This window comes from Hyperoodon ampullatus (assembly GCF_949752795.1).
Source record: "Hyperoodon ampullatus genome assembly, chromosome: 10".
Taxonomy (NCBI): Eukaryota; Metazoa; Chordata; class Mammalia; order Artiodactyla; family Ziphiidae; genus Hyperoodon; species Hyperoodon ampullatus.
The window spans coordinates 67,522,972-67,543,426 of record NC_136923.1 but is presented as its reverse complement, the minus strand read 5'-3'; the positions used below and the strand labels follow the sequence as shown (position 1 = coordinate 67,543,426).

General features: G+C 50.4%; 1 protein-coding gene across 1 annotated transcript; it reads left to right on the top strand.

The window, feature by feature from the left end:
- Nucleotides 1-6,786: 6,786 nt before the first annotated feature.
- Nucleotides 6,787-20,455, top strand: TULP1 (TUB like protein 1; the record flags this gene model as incomplete). Its single annotated transcript, XM_079713637.1, has 14 exons — nucleotides 6,787-6,833; nucleotides 6,952-7,003; nucleotides 7,371-7,449; nucleotides 7,762-7,920; nucleotides 8,816-8,959; nucleotides 9,676-9,777; nucleotides 9,854-9,973; nucleotides 10,754-10,863; nucleotides 14,039-14,209; nucleotides 14,385-14,497; nucleotides 15,757-15,868; nucleotides 15,948-16,046; nucleotides 18,230-18,401; nucleotides 20,322-20,455. 14 exons carry the CDS (start codon nucleotides 6,787-6,789, stop codon nucleotides 20,453-20,455), a joined length of 1,614 nt encoding a protein of 537 aa, XP_079569763.1.

The following is a 20,455-nucleotide window of genomic DNA, read 5'->3' as shown; positions in this document are numbered from 1 at the left end:
ATTACCAATCTCACAGTCCTGCAAGGCCTCTATCATCATCCCATTTTATAGATGGGAAAACTGAGGGCTATGTCCACCTGGGGAAGAAAGCAGCAAAGCAGGATTCTAACCCAATAGTGCTCAGCTTTTCTCTTCTTCCTGACGCCACTTTGCATCAGTGTTTCCCAGGAATGCATGGCATTTAGGGCTGGACCACCGTGCCTGTTTCCCACATTACAGGACATCTAGAACCTCAAGCTCCTGCCTCTAAACACCATGAGCAAACCACACACACACACACACACTCCGCTGTCATTGTGACAATTCAAAACACCCCACACGACTTCTCTGGTGGCGCAGTGGTTAAGAATCTGCCTGCCACTGCAGGGGACATGGGTTTGAGCCCTAGTCCGGGAAGATCCCACATGCCACAGAGCAACTAAGCCCATGCACCACAACTACTGAGCCTGTGCTCTGGAGCCCACAAGCCAAAACTACCGAGCCCACGTGCCACAACTACTGAAGCCCGCACGCCTAGAGCCCGTGCTCTGCAACAAGAGAAGCCACCGCAATGAGAAGCCCGCGCACTGCAACAAAGAGTAGCCCCCACTCATCGCAACTAGAGAAAGCCCACACGCAGCAACGAAGACCCAACACAGCCAAAAATAAATAAATAAACAAAACACTCCATACATTTCCAAATGCCTCACCTGAGTACCACTGCTTCAGACACTAAGCCCCAGGCATATCCCAGAACACTTAAATGTCCCTTCCTAAGTCTGCCCGACACCTCCAGTGACACCTAGCCCTGCTATTAGATTCTTCCAATTTCTGACTTAAAATCCAACCCTGGTATAAACTTCAGCTCAAAACCTCACCCCAACCTGACTCTAGCCATAATCAAGCTCCTGAATTGCTTGTTAAACCTAACACCAACCTCACAACCTTCCTAAAACCTGACTTCCAGACCCAGTCCTTCAGATGCCATCATTGATCTGAGTCTTCAGAATATCTAAATGTCCCCCTTAACTACATATCCTCACCTCAGCTCTCTCCACCTTATTTTTTATTTATTCTCCACAGCCTTTCTGAATGTACAGTTCTCGTCAGCTCACCTTCTGTTCAACAACTTTCCAAGGCTTCTTAGCACCCACTCATGCCCACTAGCATTAAATGTCATCTTCAGTAGGACCCAAACATAACTTTCTAGTTGCAGCCATTCGTATTGGGTTCAATTACAAGTTTAAAAAATCCCCATGTCACAGTGACTTCAGCAAGATGGGTTTGTTTGTTTGTTTTCTTCTCTCTCTCTCTCTCTCTCAAATCAAGGCTCCTAGCTGGTTGCTCCACAGTGGCAGCTCACATTCCCAAGGTTACCTCATGGTCCAAGATGGTTGTTAGAGCTCCAGCCATTAGGTCCTCTTGACAGTCAGTGAGAAGGAAAAAGTAACGAAGGGTGCACCTCTTCTGTAAAAGACCCTGCCCAATAGCTGGAATTTAGCTACATGGATGCAAGGAAAGCTGGGACATGTCTTTTTCTGCGTGTCTATATGCTCAGCTGAAATCAGGGACTTCCTTATTAAGGAAGAAGAAGACATACTGGAGGACAAGTAGATGCTTCCAGGCCATTACACCTCCCTGCCTACCCCTAGGAAGGACCTTAGTTTTGAATCTTATATCATCAGACTATATTATTCTTCAAGGATTTTGGCTCCTGGCTCATGATTCTCTGGCATGCTCCTGTCCTAATTCTTGGTGATTTCCTTATCCAAACTCTTCCAATGCCCAGCCTCTCTGTTTGTTGCCATGCACTCCTCTGCCCTGTGGTCTTGTCCTCTACTTTCCCTGTGCCACTAGATTCCATCATCATCCTGTCATAACTGACACACACACACACACACACACACACACGCCCCAGAATTTCCATCACATCTCTACCACTCTCTAACCCAGCTCACTCCCTTTCAAAGTTTCCGCAGGGACTAGAGATAACACAATACTGCACAGCTAGTAGGTCCTTGTCAGTGGGATGGCTCCACCAAGCACCAGCTGTGTGACCTTAGACAAGTTACTTAACTTCTCTGAGCCACAGACATGCAAGTGTGCTGTGAGAATAAATTGAAAGCACTGGGCACAGTGCCTGGCACATGGTAGGAGTCATTATTGATCAGCATCATAGTCACTGGTGGTAGCAAATCTTCATCTTCTGAAAGTAGATTTAATTTTAGAAAACAGCTAAAATTCAGGTGGAATTGAGTCTGGTGACTATTGCCAGTGATCAAGCTGAGAAATGTCATTTTTAGACCAAAACAAAGTGTAATTATAAAGCCACAAGCTTGTTTTTCTTTGTGGAGAGGCTTGGTGTTCTGGTGTCAGATCAGAAGGTATCAGAAGTTATGTGTGTTCCTGATCTGAATCTTATCCCTAAACTCACCCTCATTTTCACCAAAATCTTGACAGCCAATCCTAAACCTACCCACCCCTGACCCAAATCTAAACATTGACACAGCCTCTAATTTTCCCACACATGCTCACCACTTTGGCCCCTACCAAAACTCTGAAGTTCCTTTTTATTCTTTTCTGAGTTCCACTTTGCTACTTTCTGTTCCTATCATGATCTGGACCCAGACTAACTGTCAAAGGACTCAAAAAACATGTCATTGCATCCAAAGTGTACAAAATTTGAATACATTCTCCTCAAAAGTAACTAAGTAGGGACTTCCTTGGTGGCCAGTGGTAAAGAATCCACCTTGCAATGCAGGGGGCGAGGGTTAGATCCCTGGTCAGGGAACTAAGATCTCACATGCTGCGAGGCAACTAAGCCCGCGTGCCACAGCTACTGAGCTCACCCACCTCAACTAGAGCCTGCCTGCTGCAAACTACAGAGTCCATGCACACTGGAGCCTGTGTACCACAACTAGATTAGAGAAAACCTGCCGCCCAACTAAGAGCCCGTGTGCTGCAACGGAAGATGCCCACATGCCGCAACTAAGACCTGATGCAGCCAAAAAAATAATAAAAATTAAAAAAAAAAAGTAACTAAGTAAATGTGAAACTTTTTAACTAAAATTATTTTTCATGTATGTTTTGAGAAGTGACTTTTCTTCTTATATATTCAAAATTATGTATTAAAATTTAAAGGGATGGGGCTTCCCTGGTGGCGCAGTGGTTGAGAGTCCGCCTGCCGATGCAGGGGACACAGGTTCGTGCCCCGGTCCGGGAAGATCCCACATGCCGCGGAGCGGCTGGGCCCGTGAGCCATGGCCGCTGAGCCTGCGCGTCCGGAGCCTGTGCTCCGCAACGGGAGAGGCCACAACAGTGAGAGGCCCGTGTACAGCAAAAAAAAAAAAAATTTAAAGGGAAATATAGTTTACACTTAATAGACATCCAAAATTAATCAAATTTAAATGGTTTTTAGAAATTTTAATTCCATCTTATTAAACACTTTTAGAAAAACTGAACTGTTCTCAAAATAGCATCCAACTAGTTGCCAACATGAAGAATTGCTACCATGCTTCACACGTCATGTCCAGACCTACATATGCACAAGTTTAAGTCATGTGAATTGTTCAATACTGTACAGTGTTCCTCAGCTGCCATGTGCAACTGTTATGAAGACAGTGCTGATTCATGAGACCCTTCAGAACATGAAAAGAAACAAGTAAATGGACACTTTGTTATGCAATTATCTGTCATATCCATGCAACCTGAGAGGAGAGATATGAGAACTGCATGTACCTTTTCTTTCACTTAAAAGCTTCTGCTGCTCAAATCTTCCCTGCAGCTCCAAAGCAGGGTCCATCTCTGTCATTGGCCGAAGCTCAGCTGACACGCCTCCCACAGGCCGGTGCAGGAATCTTTGTTCTGAGAACAGTGGGCAAGAGATGTCGAGCAGTGTTCCCTGGGGCCTGAGCAGTGTTAGAACGGGGATGTTTACGTTTACAGCCTGCTGAGTGCCAGGCACCCTGTGTTTCTTGGCATGGATTTGTTTGGGGGTGGACATTCTCCAGAACCCTCTGAAGGGCGGTTCTTAGGCAGGGTCGCTCTTGTCCTGGTCGAGGGGACCCCACTGCTCCATGGTGCCGAATTCTTTGCTGCTTGGAAACATTTGGCATAAGCTTTGCCTTTTACCTGGAACATTCTCTTTCCTAATCTTTGAAATCCTTCAGGTCTCAGTTTAATAATTCACTTCTCAGACAGCCTCATCTGTTCTCTATATCCAGACTGCCCCCACACCGTGCTATTCTCATGGAACCCAGTTCTTTCCCTCTTAGAATTTATTACAATTAATAATAATGAGAGCATTATAACTACTTTGTTTATTTATGGCTTTACCATCTGTCTTTCTCACAAGAATGGAAGCTCCATGAGGGCAGGGACCACATCTTTTTGTCCATCACTGTATAACCAGTACTGTTTGGCACAGAGTCAGTGCCCAGGAAATACCTGTTGACTGACTCTCAGCTGTGAGTTTCCTTACCTTTCATATCAGGGTTTTAGTGTCTGCCTTAAAAATATCATCATGAGGGTGGAGAGAGAATGGAAACAAGGGCCTCACACATGGTAGGTGGTCAATAAATGCTATTATGATTATTACACATTCAGAGTCAGATGAGGACCAAAGAATCTTGGAGGTTGGGACTTGAGGGCTATTTAGGGTTGGATGGGTTTCATGGAATAGGGATTCCAGGAGGGAACAGCTTGAACAAAGGCATGAAGGAGAGAAAGTATAAAGGAAATAAGTAAACCTATGGGGCTGGATGGAGAGTAGGGTATGAGACAGCCCTGTAGTTAGAAAGGCAGATTGGGGCCAGATCAGGGAGAGCCTTGAATGCCAACTCAGCACACTTAAACTTGATCGTAGGGACCCAATGACGATTTTTGAGCAAAGGTGTCAACAGAAGAAGTGGTATTTTAGTAAGATTAATTACGGCACATCTGAATCAGGTGGACCAAGGAAGTGGCGAAAGGCAAAAAGACTGTTTCATTCAAATTCCATCTCTAATCGTTTCGACTGTATAAAATATAAAAGGGTTAAGAACAAAAGCTCTGACAGGAGACAGAGCTGGTTACCATCTGGCTGATACTGAGCAGGTCACTTCACCTCCCTGGGCCTCAGTTTCTCCACCTATAAAATGGAGATAATAATCTCTACCTCGCCTATCTCACTGGACTCTTGTCCAGTGAAAATCACATGAAATAAGGAATTCCCTGGTAGTCCAGTGGTTAGGACTCAGCGCTTTCACTGCTGAGGCCCAGGTTCAATCCCTGCTCCGGGAACTAAGATCCCACAAGCCGCTCAGCCAAAAAAAAGAAAAACTGTGCTCATTAATTCACTCATGAAAAAAACGAACCCCAATCATGTGTCAAGTTGTGCTGTAAATGCTGAGGAGACAGAGATGAAGCTGAAGTGCTCCAAAAAGGAGCACATAATTACCAATTTTTGAGCGCTCACTGTATGCAGCTTTCCATCTGTCATCTCACTTAATCTGCACAACATCCCTACTAGGTCAGTGCTTTATCAAACCCACTTTATAAATGAGGAAATGGAGGCCCAGAGAGGTTAAATCTGTCACCCAAGGACATTCACCTCTTAAGCGGCAGAGCTTAGAGCCTGGGCTCAGGACTGACCCATGCCTGACACAGCTGCCTCCCTCCTAGTTCTAGACCCTTGAATACATCTGCCTGTTTCCAACCTCTAGGTCTCTATCTTGCTATTCCCTTTCCAGGTATAGCCCATCCCACTTTATTTTTTTTCCTTTTCTTCTTTTTTCTTTTCTTTTCTTTTTTTTTTTGGCTGCAGAACTCCCCTCACCTTTTTTTTTTTTTTTTGCGGTACGTGGGCCTCTCACTGTTGTGGCCTCTCCCGTTGCGGAGCACAGGCTCCAGACGCGCAGGCTCAGCGGCCATGGCTCACGGGCCCAGCCGCTCCGCGGCATGTGGGATCCTCCCAGACCGGGGCACGAACCCGTGTCCCCTGCATCGGCAGGCGGACTCTCAACCACTGCGCCACCAGGGAAGCCCTCCCCTCACCTTTTTGAGTTTCAAGTTTTAGATCAGGTTTCAGAAAGCCTCTAGGACCCCCAATAGGGCTCCTCTTCTGGGCTTCCTCTGCACTTAGCCAAACCTCTCCCATGATATTAATCACATCAACACTACATCCCTTGTCTCTAAACTCTTAAAAAAGCATGTTCCTGGGAATTCCCTGGTGGTCCAGTGGTTAAGCCTCCACGCTCTCACTGCTGAGGGCCCGGGCTTGATCCCTGGTTGGGGAACTGAGATCCCACGAGCTGCAAGGTGAGCCAGGAAAAAAAAAAAAAAGTTCCTTATCAGTAAAAAGATATTTAGGTGGACACCCAGAATATAGGCATGTTTCTTTATAAAGTATATACACATGCATCTATCAATCCATATACATTAAATATTAGTAAATCCTAGTTTTTATTTTTTTAATGAAAAAGAAAGATAAGTACAGGATCTGATGTCATATTTTCTTCCCATACCCCATTTACCACCAACTAATTATCAATACAAATCAGCATCTCTAAGCCAAAGCTCAGGGCGCGGGAGGACCTGGTACAGTGATGCCATCCTTCAGGCCGCTGAGGATCTGAGTTTTCAGCCTCTTCCCTCAGTGGGCCAGGCAGGGGGGTGGGTTCGGGGCACGAGCACCTCCCACGGTGCTGCCACCCTCTTGAGCCAGCAGGAGGTGGGGGTGAAGCTGAGCCCGGATTAGCTGGGGCCAGCGGGGAAGCTTCTAGGGCTGCAGGGTGGCCAGAGCAGGGACTGTGGATAGGCGCAGGCACCATGCCACTGCAGGACGACACCCTCCGAGAGGTGTGGACCTCAGACAGGTCTGGAAAGCCCTCACCTCATCCTACCTGATCCTACCTGGTGGGGGGGCCAGATGGAGGGTTTGGGGAGGGGCAGGAAAAGGGGAGGGAGACAGACCGATTCCTTCGCTACCCTCAGCGGACATGAGGAGGAAGGCCAGAGCCCGGAGGTCCAGCAGCGCACCAAGCAGGTATGTCACCCCTGCTTGGAGAAGAGACAGAAAGAGCCCCACACACAGCGTAGGGGGTCTGAGAGTGGGGAGGGTCCCCCTCAGCAGCCTCTGGGGCTTGTTGCTTCCCTGGAAGTTTTTGTTTTGTTTTTGCACGAAGGGGCTGTTTGGGAGTATGGGGTGTCCAAGGGAGGAACTTGGGCTTTGGGGCATTGGAGGTGGCTGTGGTACACGGGAGGGGGTCATCCTTCCTCACCCCAGGAAGGGGCGCAGTTCCCCTCCCGATAATCTGCGGTTATTTCTGGCGGCTCAAGGGATTAGAGAGTGATAGACAGCCCTCAGAGCCCCCCTTTCCTTCCCCTCCCTCCTCTTGACCCCCACTCTGCAGCGACAGAAGTTGAGGAAGAAGAAGACAGAAGCCCCAGAGTCCCCCTGCCCCACGGGATCCAAGCCCCGGAGACCTGGAGGCGTGCGGAAGGCTGGGCCCCGGGGCGCCCCCCAGGGTGAGGGTCACGGGAGGGAAGGACCGCAGGCGAGGGTGTCCTTGAGTCTGGGAACCCTCCCTGGGAGCAGGGGCGTGGGAGGGGGGGTAACTGGACGGGGAAGCGGCGGAGCGGGCTTGGGGTTGAGCTGGGGGGTAGGAGGAGTGTAGGGATGATGAAAGCTGGGAGAGGGGTGTCCAAGGTGGAAACAGAGCCCAAGGGAGGCCCCAGGGTGAGGAGCCTGAGGGGGAGTGGGCGCCGTTGGAGGTCCCGCCTGACCCGCGCATCTCGGCTCAGCGGGACGGAGGAGGAGCCCGCGGGAGGAGCCCTCGCGGGAGCCCGCCGAGGCCCGGGAGCTGCAGACTGTCTACGCCAAGTTCCTCAGGGACCCCGAGGCCAAGAAGCGCGACCCCCGGGAGACCTTCCTGGTAGCCCGCGCCCCAGACGCGGAGGACGGTGAGAGAGCGCCAGAAGGAAGGGGGCGTCTGGAGAGGAGGAGGGAAGGGGCTGGACAGGAACAGCAGATGGAGAGAGGCAGACAACTCGGAAAAACCGCGTCCACGTCCCTGGCTTCGTCTTTGAGCCAGGAAACCTTTATTCTCGTGTCCTTGTCCCATCGTCGGGAGGGGGAAACCGAGGCACATTGAGGTTAAGAGTTTTGCCTTAAACTGCAGCTTCCCTGGTGGTCCGGTGGGTAAGACTCCACCCTCCCAATGCAGGGGGCCCAGGTTCCATCCCTGGTCGAGGAAATAGATCCCACATGCATGCCGCAACTAAAGACCCCCGCATGCCACAAGGAAGATCCTGCGTGCTGCAACTAAGACCCGGCACAGCCCAAAAAAATTTTTAATAAATAAATATTTAAAAAAATTAAAAAACAAAAAAACCCTGCAGCTAGGGGCCGGAGGTAGCTCAGACAGGTCTGGCTAGAAGTCTGAAACAGCAACAGACCAGGACAGGGAGAAGCAGAGTGGGAGAAGCAGTGCAGGTGTCTTTTAGAAGGGGCAGAGAAGGGAAAACTGAAAGACCCCAGGAGAGTGTGTGAAGAGCTGAGGGTCCCAGAGAGAGAGAGGAAGGACCTGCAGAGAAGGGCGTTTTCCCAGAACAGGATTGCCAAGCCCCCAGCATCCCCCCAACTCCAGCTCTCTCCCTGACTTGTAGACCTTGGAAGACCCTGGGGTCACCCCCTTTGAGGAAGGTGCCGAAACTCCTTTCTTCCTCCTGTTTCTGTTCCAGAAGGGGAGCCTCCTACCCCCAGCTCCTTCACCACCTCCCAGCAATCTGGAAGGACTGGGCTCCCCACATAATGGGGCCCACCCCAGCCCCCGTTATGAGCAGTTTTTACCTGCAGGGGAGGAGGAGGAGGAGGAGGAGGAAGAGGACAAGGAGGAGAAGGAAAAGAAAGAGAAAATCCGTCTGCCTCCCAAGAAGCCCCCCAAAGAGAAGGCTTCTGCAGACATCAAGGAGAGGAAGGCCAAGGCTCAGGGTCCGAAGGGTGGGTGTTGAGGGTCCAGAGGGGGCAAAGACACACAAAACTAGCCCTACCCCTGAGGGGCCTGGTGTCTCATGGATACGCAGGAGTTGAGACATCAAAAAGCTCCCGGGTGCCTGGACCCAAGTTTTTCCCTTTGGTGGCTTCTTCCCTCCAATGGTCCTTAAATCAATATGTGCTCCCTCCACCATCCCCACAGCCCCCCGCCCAGGGTGCTGTGTAAGCCAGGGAGGGCAGAGGATTTTAGTTTTCTTTGTGATTTTTTTTAACTCCAGATGTATTATTTTTATGATTTTTACAAAAGTATCAAAGCAATTATAGTAAAAAATCAATCAGTGAATAAATGCTGTGATAGCTCCCTGGCTGGGGCACCTTGCCCCATGGGTACTGGGGTCTGGTCTACATGTGGACATGTAGCTAAGACCTTGGGCCTCTCGGAGGGGCGGGGAGGACTGTCTGTAGCACTGACCACAGGAGGTTTACTGGAGGAGATGGGGTGGGAGCTGGGATTCAGAGGCTCAGCTAGGAGGCCTGGCATTCATCCATTCATTCATTCATTAACTCCTTATTAAACTCCTGGTGTTCATCCAGTCCTTTTTGGACTCAGGGTTAAAAACAAGACAAGCAGAAGGTGCTGTGGGCCTCCCTGGGGACTGAAGGAACAATGAGTGGGTTGGAAGGTGGCTCTTCTTTGTCTAACCCCCACCCTCCATTTCCAGAGGACCTTGGAAGCCCTGTCCCCCCACTGAAACCTCTGCGGATTAAGAAGAAGGAGGCATCAGCAGGGGAAGGGACCAAGATAAGAAAGATGAAGAAGAAAGGTGAGCCTGGTCTGCGGAGGAACAAGGGACTCTGGGTGAGGCGGGGGGTGTGACCTCTTCACATCCACACACACAGGGTCCGGGGAGGCCGACAAGGACAGCTCAGTGAGCCCGACCAGAGTGAGGAAGAAGACACCGGCAGCCATGTTTCTGGTTGGGGGCGATGACCCTGGGGAAAAAGCTCTGAAGAAGAAAGGTGGGTGGCAGTGGCCTCTGGTGTCAGGACATCCAGAGGCAGTCGTGGGTGTGGAAGGAGGGATGCAGCATAAGGTGAGGAGTAGAGGTTCTAAAGTCAAAGACTTGGTATATGTATGGATTATTCGCTTTGCTGTATAGCAGAAACTGACACAGCAGTGTAAAGCAACTATACTCCAATAAAAAAAAATAATAAAGTCAGAAGACTGGGGGCATCTTGACCCCCACTTTAATAGCTGTGTGGCCTCAGGCAGTGTCTTAGCTTTTTTGAGGCTATTACTTTCTTTTCTTTTCTTTTTTTAATTTAGTTATTTTATTTATTTATTATTTTTGGCTGCATTGGGTCTTCGTTGCTGCGCACAGGCTTTCTCTAATTGCGGCGAGCGGGGGCTGTTCTTCGTTGCGGTGCGCAGGCTTCTCATTGCTGTGGCTTCTCTTGTTGCGGAGCACGGGCTCTAGGCGCGCAGGCTTCAGTAGTTGTGGCTCGCGGGCTCTAGAGCGCAGGCTCAGTAGTTGTGGTGCACGGGCTTGGCTGTTCTGCGGCATGTGGGATCTTCCCGGACCAGGGCTCGAACCCGTGTCCCCTACATTGGCAGGCGGATTCTTAACCACTGCGCCACCAGGGAAGCCCTATTACTTTCTGATAATAGTGAAAGGAGGTTGGTCTCTTGTGGTTGTGGGAGGGGTCCAAGTGAGGCGTGGGTGTTGGACGTACCTTGCAAAACAGGATGGGTTCTGCCAGGGTAAGGGGTTAACAGACTTGCTCCCCTACAATGCTCAGGCACTCCCAAAGGCTCAGAAGAGGAGAAGGAGGAGGAGGAGGAAGAGGTGGCAGCTGTGGTGACCAAGAACAGCAATCAGAAGGGCAAAGCAAAAGGAAAAGGCAAAAAGGTTTGAGCCCAGAAGGGAGAGGGTGAGGTCCCTCCAGGGAGCAGTGGCAGGGGTGTGGGCTTGGGGGACCTGAGTGTGGGACCTCGTGGGCTGGGAGCATGGAGTCACTTGGGGTTAGAATCTTAGCTGCCTCTCTGGTGACAGGATATGAGGACAAAGGGAACCAGGTTTGTGAGAAGAGAAGAGGCAGTTGTGGGGTCACCAGGCTGGGACTGGCCACCCGGGGGCCTTATGTCACCCGCTCTGAGCCCTCCCCCCTGCAGCCTAACTATCAGACACAGCTGGAGATGCTCTCATGGCCCCCACATGAGAGTCACACATTTTCTGTACCAGGGAGGTGGAGCACAGGCAGACAGACACATGCATGCACATCCCTGGGCACACTGACTGACTGACAGCCAGCTGTAGTTGAGCTATTACTTTTTATTATTATTATTATTTTTTTTTTTTGCGGTATGCGGGCCTCTCACTGTTGTGGTCTCTCCCGTTGCGGAGCACAGGCTCCAGACACGCAGGCTCAGCAGCCATGGCTCACAGGCCTAGCCGCTCTGCGGCATGTGGGATCTTCCTGGACCGGGGCACAAACCCGTGTCCCCTGCATCGGCAGGCGGACTCTCAACCACTGAGCCACCAGGGAAGCCCTATTACTTTTTTAAATTGGGGTATAGTTGCTTTACAATGTTGTGTTAGTTTCTGCTATATAGCAAAGTGAATCAGCTATATGCATAATATATCCCTTCTTTTTTGGATTTCCTTCCCATTTAGGTCACCACAGAGCATTATGTAGAGTTCCCTGTGCTATACAGCAGGTTTTCATTAGTTATCTATTTTATACATATTAGTGTATATATGTCAATCCCAATCTCCCAATTTTTCCCACCTCCCCACCCATCCACCCCGTACTTGAGTTATTAAAATAGTTCCACTCTGCTGCTCTGAGATACTGCTCAGAGTGCTTTGTGCTCTCCCACCCAGGCCCTCCCAACCTTCCAGCATCCAAACTATCCAGCAACCAAAGGGTTAACACTGGCCATCAGAGGCCTCCAGGACCTCTTCCAGTCCTACCAGTGTCCACTTTGACGGTGCAGTCTCCATGGGCAGAACACGTTGTTAAATATTTCCAATACAGCCCCCACTCACAAACAGGACTCAGGTACCAACATGCACAGGCAGGAGTAAGCGGGAGAGAGAGGTCGAACTGGAGAGAGAAGTGATGAAAGTCTTCGAGAAACAGGTTTCCATGAGTGGAGAGATCATCCTGAGGGCAGGGCCTGGGGGTATCTTAGTTTGTGGGTTTATTCCTTTGTACAGGAGTGGTCAGGTCTTGGGGGACTGATTCACATTAGCCAAGATCACCAGAAACTGATATATAACTGAAAGGCCAGTTTATTGTCTTCCAGAAAGAATATAACTGCAGTACAGCCTTTAATATAGTAGGCCCTTGAAATTCACCTCTGTAAAAATGTTTGAATGAGTCTGGCTTTCCCCACACCACATTCCAAACATAGTCTTGGATTTCCCAAGTTTCTTTTAGAGCAGCCTAGAGCAGAGAAGAGATGCCACTTACCTTGAGGCTAAGGGCCCGCTCCCTAACACCAGCCTCACTTCACACACAGTGCAAACCTGCCCTCAGCAAAAATGGGCAACCTCAGCACATCAGGCCTTCTTAGTGGCTCCCAGACAGCATTTACACCTGAAATGCACACACACAGGTGGCAGTCCCTTGTCTCCCCAGCTGGGAAACTTGGGGTTAGAGTCTTGGTTCCCCCTCTTGTGAGGGACAGAACATGACAGCAAAGGGCACTAGGTTTGTAAGAACAGAAGGGGCAATGGTAGGGTGGTCACTAGGCCACCCTAGGGCCTAATGCAACCACATAGTTATTAAAAGTTTTTCAAAGAGCAAAATGAGCTTATTTATTTATTCATTGTATTGACTATGTATTGCTATATAACAACCACCCCAAAACTTAAAACGACAATTTATTTTCTTAATTTCTGTGAGTCAGAAATCTAGGAGTGGCTTAGCAGGGGTAGTTTTGACTCAGGGTCTCCTGTGAGGTTGCAGTCGAGATGTCAACTGGGGCTGTGGTCATTCTGAAAGCTTGACTGGAAATGGAGGATCCACTTCTAAAATGGTTCACTGTCATGATTGTTGGCTGGAGGTCTCTCCAGAGGCTGCTTGACTGTCCTTAAGACATGGCAGCCAACTTGCCCCAGAGCCCAAGAGTGGCCCAAGAGATACAGCAAGGCAGAAGCTGTAATATCTTTTATGACCTAGCCTTAGAAGTGACCGCCCATCACTTCTGCCATATCCTACTGGTCACAAAGACCAATGCTGACACAGTGTGGGAAGGGTCTACACATGGGCGTAAATACTAGGAGGCAGGGAGCATCGGGGGCCATGTTGGAGGTTGGCTGCTACATTCATTGAGTATTTACCGCCTGCTATAATTATAGTGGTAGCTGACACTTCTATAACACCATGTGCTTAGAACACAGCAATCCACACCTTCAGCCTCACCTCAGTTCACCCCCTGAGAGCATCCATATGATGGAAGGTCTTTCTAAAGGCTCTGGGTTTAACAGCATTCAAAGCCCAGCTTCACCTCTTACTATGTGAACTTGGACCAGTTATTTAAGCTCTCTGAGCCTCAGCTTCTTCACCTGTATAATGGAACAACTACCTCAGTAGCTACTGATAAGAGGAATGAGTTAATATTTGGAAAGTGCTTAGAATAATTCCTGGCACATTGGTAGACTTTCTATGAGTGTCTGTTAAATATATAAACTAAGGTCTGTCCCAGGTATCCACCCCAACGCTACATACTTCTCCGATGAAAAAACTGAGTCACAGTGTGGTTAAAACTTAACAACCATGACAGACAGTTAGTGGTGGAACCAGGATTTGAACCCAGGCTGTCTGGCTCCAGAGCCTGGGCTCTTAACCACAAGCTAAACAAAATAGTAATAAAGTACAAAGCTCCCCAGAGCCTCCTAACACGGCCTGGTGAGCTGCTGGGGAAGGGGCCGGCTGCACTCTAACAGCCTCTGTTCTCTCCCCAAACAGAAAACGGTGAGTTGTCCTGCCTGCCCTGCCTGCATCCCGGCACTGGGGACCTGCTGAGGGCCGGGAAGCTAGTGCTCTGGGGCTGATGCACCTTCTGCCCCCACCCAGAAGGAGGAGAGGGCCCCATCCCCACCCGTGGAAGTGGACGAACCCCAGGAGTTCGTGCTTCGGCCTGCCCCCCAGGGCCAGACGGTCCGCTGCCGGCTGACCCGGGACAAGAAGGGCATGGACCGGGGCCTGTATCCCTCCTACTTCCTGCACCTGGACACAGAGAAGAAGGTGGGTCGGAGAGAGGTGGCTGCCAGTGGGACGGAGAGTGGAGGGGCCAGGACCCAGACTGAAGGAGAGTCTAGAGCCAAAGTGCGGTGGGGGGAGGGCTGCGGGGCAAATGGGCCTTCTCTTTCCCCGGGTGCACCTCCTTCCTCCAGCGCATCTCTATGACCCCTCTCCCCAGGTGTTCCTCCTGGCTGGCAGGAAACGGAAACGGAGCAAGACAGCCAATTACCTCATCTCCAGTGACCCCACCAATCTGTCCCGAGGAGGGGAGAATTTCATCGGGAAGCTGAGGTGGGGCTGGGAATCTCAGTGGCCAGTCACCTCTGTGCCTGGCAGAGTGCCCACCACATCGGACACTCTGGAATTGTCCCCTGGCCCGCGGCTTCTCACACTTTGACAGGCATAGATCACTTGGGGGTCTTGTTAAAATGATTCAGTGGGGGGAGTTCCCTGGTGGCTTAGTAGTTAGGATTCTGGGCTTTCACTGCCGTGGCCCAGGTTCAATCCTTGGTCTGTGGACCTGAGATCCTGCAAGCTGCAGGGTGAGCCCCCTGCGCCTCCCCCCCAACCCAAAAAAAAAAAAAAAGGTTCAGTGGGTCTGGGCAAGGAGTGAGGTTCTGCATTTCTAAGAAGCACCCAGGTGATGCCCACACTGCTGGTCCAGAGACCTCACTTGGAGTAGGACATAAGGTCCATGGGACAGGGATTATGCCTGTCTTGTTCACGGTTGAATTCCTAGCACGTGGCACATAGTAACTATTCAATAAATATTTACCAACTGAACGAACGAATAAATATTCAGCACCTACGCTGTGCTATGTCTCTCCATATAGCTCATGTAATCCTCACCACAAATCTTGAGAGGTGAAGGGAAAGTGAACCCCCGAGTCAGGCCTTATTTCTTTAATTTCTTTATTTAACAAACACTTATGTAAGGCCTACCTATGTGTTAGGTGTATTTCTAAGTAGCTTCCAAATATTAATCCATTCAATCCTCTTATCAACCAAATGGGGTAAATACTGTTATCATGCCCATTTTACAGATGGGGAAGTTGAGACTAAGAGTTTAAGTAACTTGCCTGGGGTCATACAGCTAGTAAGAGATGGAGCTGAGATTTGAAAACTGCCCAGTCTCCTTCTAGATCCAGCTTTTAATAAGACTTCATGGTAGGGCTTACCTGGTGGCGCAGTGGTTGAGAGTCCGCCTGCCGATGCAGGGGATACGGGTTCGTGCCCCGGTCCGGGAAGATCCCACATGCCGCGGAGCGGCTGGGCCCGTGAGCCATGGCCGCTGAGCCTGCGTGTCCGGAGCCTGTGCTCCGCAACGGGAGAGACCACAACAGTGAGAGGCCCGCGTACCGCAAAAAAAAAAAAAGAGAGAGAGAGAGACTTCATGGCGGAAGCCAGGGGCAGGGGACCTGAATTACTCCGGTCCTAATACACACCCGTGCTTGAGGTAGGAAGCTCTCAAAGCTTGGCTGTGAGGAAGGGTCTGGGAGGAGGGGTGTGGACCCTCCTCAGCCCCGCCCCCAGCTCCACCCTGCTTGCAGGTCCAACCTCCTGGGGAACCGCTTTACCGTCTTTGACAATGGGCAGAACCCGCACCGCGGAGGCAGCACGGATGTGGGGAGCCTTCGGCAGGAGCTGGCGGCTGTGATCTATGTGAGAGTCCCACCTGTTCCCCGCGGCAGGCAGGCCCCTCCTCTTGCCGGGGCCGGCCTAACGCGCATCTCCCTCCCAGGAAACCAACGTGCTGGGCTTCCGAGGTCCCCGGCGCATGACGGTCATCATTCCCGGCATGAATTCGGACAAGGAGAGGGTCCCCATTCGGCCCCGCAATGTGAGCCCCGCACCTCCCTGAAGCCCTTCCCAGAGGGTCCTGCTCTGTACTGACCTGCTTGTAACCCACTCTTAGGAAGCTGGGGGGCGGGGGCGGGGGCTCGGCCTGCCCAGTACCCAAACCCCTGAGCACACCCATCACCCTGTCACAAATCACCCTGTCACCCCATCACCCTGTCACAAATTCATTCTGGCAACTTGTGGAATGAATTCAATTCGGGGGTTTTTCACTGAATTCACCGAAACAAGCACAATAGGGATTGTTTTGTTTTGCTTTGTTTTTTTTCAGTTTACATCAAATCACTCATTCATATATTCATTCAACACACATACATTGAGTGCCAAGTATTAGTCTAGGCAACTGGAGACATCAGTGGACAAAACAAAGATCTGCACTCATGAAGCGGGCATTCTAGTGGAGGGAGGCAGACAGTAGACAATAATTGTGATAAATAAGTAAATTGTGTAGTATGTTAGAAGGTGATAAGTACTGTGGGGAAAAAAGAAAAAGTCGAACAAGGGAAAGGAGATGAGGGGTGTGTGTGTGTGTGTGTGTGTGTGTGTAGGTTTCAATTTAAATACAGTGGTCAGAGTGAGCCTCACTGAGAAGATGAAATTTGAAGGAGGTGAGGAGCAAGCCTGCAAATAGCTGGGGAAAGACCATTCAGGCAGGGGGAAGAGACAGTGCAAAGGCCCTGAGGCAGGAGTGCCTGGTGGGTTGGAGGAGCAGGTCAGAGAGGTGACAGTGAGGGGCAGATGAGTCTGTATAACTGGTTTTTTACTCAGAGAAACAGGAAGCTATAGCAGGGTTTTGAGGAAAGGAGTGATATGATTGACATATTTTAAAAAGCAAGGGTTGTTTGTTTTGTGTGTGTGTGTGTGAAGGGTAGGGTAAGATGGAGAAATGGCTTGGAGAGAGGTGGCCTCCTTCAGTGTGTCAGTCCCACGCTCTGCTCCTTAGCACTGCAAGTTGGGTGAGCCCAGGATTTCAGAGACCGATGACTGGCATGGACACTCACAGTGATGTCACTTTACTCATTTGCAATGAAAAAGAATACTCCCATCAGCTGATCACACATCCCTCCCTGCTGGAAAGACACTGTAATCAGAGGCCTGGCCAACCCATGGGGCACGAGCCCTGGGAGGCTCCGGTCTTTAAGAGCTTGTGGGTTCCACAGTTGCTCCTTCCGTCCTGGAATAAACACATAAATCCTCCAGAGGCAGTGCCTCCCATGTGTGTTTGGGCTTGGTAAGAACTACCCAGTGCTGCTTTGTGTATCTCTTCATCATCTTACAGTTCATTCATTCCACAATCATTTATTAAAGCCAGGCACTGAAGATCCAAAATCAACACAAGAGTTACCATCAAAACAATATCTGATATTTATTGAGCATTTACTCTGTGCCAGGAACTGATCTAAATAACACTTCATGCACTATTAATCATTTAATCTTCACAAAACCCTGTTGTGAGGGAAACTGAGACACAGAGCCATTAGTCAAATACTGTGCATGCTGTTAGGGTATCTAATTCTGTCCATAACAGTGCAGTGGGAGAAATGGTAAGAGCAAGGTGTTATGGAAGCTCAGAGCTGACATCTAAATCAGACATGGGGTCAGGAAGGCTTCTTGGAGGACACGATCTTGAGTGGACTCATTCTAAGTCATCAACATGAACAGGTGACAAAGAAACTAAGGAAAGAAATATCTCAAAAGCACCATCATACAGACACTGCTCCTTCCAGAAACTCTTCCAGCACATTTTATTTTAACTACTCTTTACCTATACATCTCTCCAAGCTCAACTGTGAGCTCCTTGTAAGTCCTAGAATAGCTGGTTCATCCTTGTAATAGGTGCCAGTATATATGGCCGTTCCTAAGACCCTCTTGGGCACCAATGGCATCGAGCACCTCCTGTGTGCCAGATGCTACTTTCCACTTTCCAACCCTCCACTTTGGCATCCCACAGCAAAGCCCATTCTCACAGATACACAACCTGCCCGTAAGGACGCCACAGAGACTGCGCATGCGCTCAAGCATACCCTGCATGGACGTTGACACCCAGGCTGCACACAGACAAGGGCATGCACACGTCCCCAGCCACCCCTTCATCACCAGTCCTGAGATATCTCAGCCACCCCTAACTGTCCTCTCCCTAATACTGCCCCACCCGTGGCACCCCAGGCCAGCGACGGGCTGCTGGTGCGCTGGCAGAACAAGACACTGGAGAGCCTCATCGAGCTACACAACAAGCCCCCCGTCTGGAATGATGACAGTGGCTCCTACACCCTCAACTTCCAAGGCCGAGTCACCCAGGCCTCGGTCAAGAACTTCCAGATTGTCCACGCCGATGACCGTGAGTATCTGAGGACCCAAGCCAGGCTGTTCCCCACCACCTCCATGACCTCAACCCTTACTCAAGTCTTTCCCCCACCCTCCCATCTCTCTCTCTCCCTTTCCCTCTCTCTCTATATAACACACACACACACACACACACGCGCACACACACACATATACTGGAGTGGAGCTGTCCTTTATCTCTGGAGCCAGAACATTCAGGAAGGTCACTCTCTCCTGCGGGGGCATTGACATTGTGCTCCCAGGAGCCTTATATATTCCAAGCAGTTGTCCTGGGGCTCACTGTTCCAGGCCGTCTTTCTAGCACTGACTAGAGCCTGGGGTAGATATTGGGGTATTCTGGGTAAGACTGTGTTGAAGGGACAGTTACGCTGCTGGAGCTTAAAAAACACTGATAGGGAGTTCCCTGGCAGTCCAGTGGTTGGGACTCAGCACTTCCACTGCCGTGGCCCTGAGTTCAATCCCTGGTCAGGGAATTAAGACCCCGCAAGCTGATACTGCAAGCCACGTGACGCGTCCAAATAATAATAATAATAAATAAAAATTTTAAAATAAAAAAGACTGATAGACCAACCCCCATGTGGCCAAGAAGGATGCTGAGGCTCAGAGAGGGCAGCGCATTATCCAAAGTCTCTCAGCAACTCCAGGCGGTTACCCTGGCCCTCAAAATTTATTTCATAAACACTTACACAGTGCTTTCTATGGACCAGGCACTGTTCTCAGGACTTCACAGATACTGAATCATTAAATCTTTTCAGGAATTCCCTGGCGGTCCAGCGGTTAGGATTCTGTGCTTTCACTGCCAAGGGCACGGGTTCAATCCCTGGTCGGGGAACTAAGATCTCTGCAAGCTGCGCCGCCGAAAAAAAAATTAAATCTTTTCAACAGCCGTGTGAGGAAGGTATTATTATTGTCCCTGTTTGGCAGAGGAGAAAACCGAGGCACAGAGAAGTTAAGTAACTTATACATATAGCTTGTGAGAGGCAGAGGTGGGATTAGAACCCAGGTAGTCTGGCTCCAGTGCCCAACCCCATGAGGATGGTTGCCTTTTAGGAGTAGGAAATATAAATCAAGCATTTCTATCGTTCTCTCTCCAGTGAGGTCAAAGGCCTGCCCTCGAAGAGTTAGGGAAACAAAATGTACCTTGAACACAATTAAGTAAAAATGTCCCCTGTTACAAGCCTTGGGGAGAGGTCCCCACTAGGGTGAAGGGGTTTGGATATGGAAAGTTATCTCCCAGGGACTTTCCAGGTTCCCAGGATTGGTTAACATTGAGTGAGTTCCCTACCCCCACTCCATCCTAGGGATGTGCCCCCTGTGTCACCTGTCCTGAGGCCTTGAAAAACCGCTCTCCAGATCACATTTCTGGTGGAGCCTGGTCGGCCGAGGTTGGGGGTATTTTTAGCAACATCCTGTCCCTATGGATGCTGGGGGAGGTGTTGGGATTGAGGCTGGAAACCTGGGCCAGATATGGGATGGGGGCTGAGGGGGCCACTGGATAAGGAAGGGAACCATGAGGCTGGCGGTCTAAGACAGGACATGGGGTCTGGGGGTGGGAAGAAGAAGGAATGGGGCAAAGACCACAGAGGCGTTGGAAAGGAAGGATTCTAGGCTTAAGGAAGTTTGACCGGTTTCTCTAAGTGCGGGCTGGTCATATGCATAGCCCTGGGCAGCAGAAGGTAAGGCAGGGTCGCCGCCCTCAGGGGCTTACAGTGGCTGGTAAAGCTGCAGGCAAGTGGGGCTTGCTGGGCGAGTTAAGAGGGTGGATGGACGGTGGGGTGGATAACTGAGACGTGGCTAAGGACTGGGGCCCCAATACAAGAGTGGGGGACTTCCCTCAATGTTGAGGGCACTGTCTGCCAGGAGGGAGAACCCAAGAGGTCTCGGGCCGGCCCCCCCACCCCGTCTGTGTCCATAGCCGACTACATCGTGCTGCAGTTCGGCCGCGTGGCCGAGGACGCCTTCACCCTAGACTACCGGTACCCGCTGTGCGCCCTGCAGGCCTTCGCCATTGCCCTCTCCAGTTTCGACGGGAAGCTGGCCTGCGAGTGA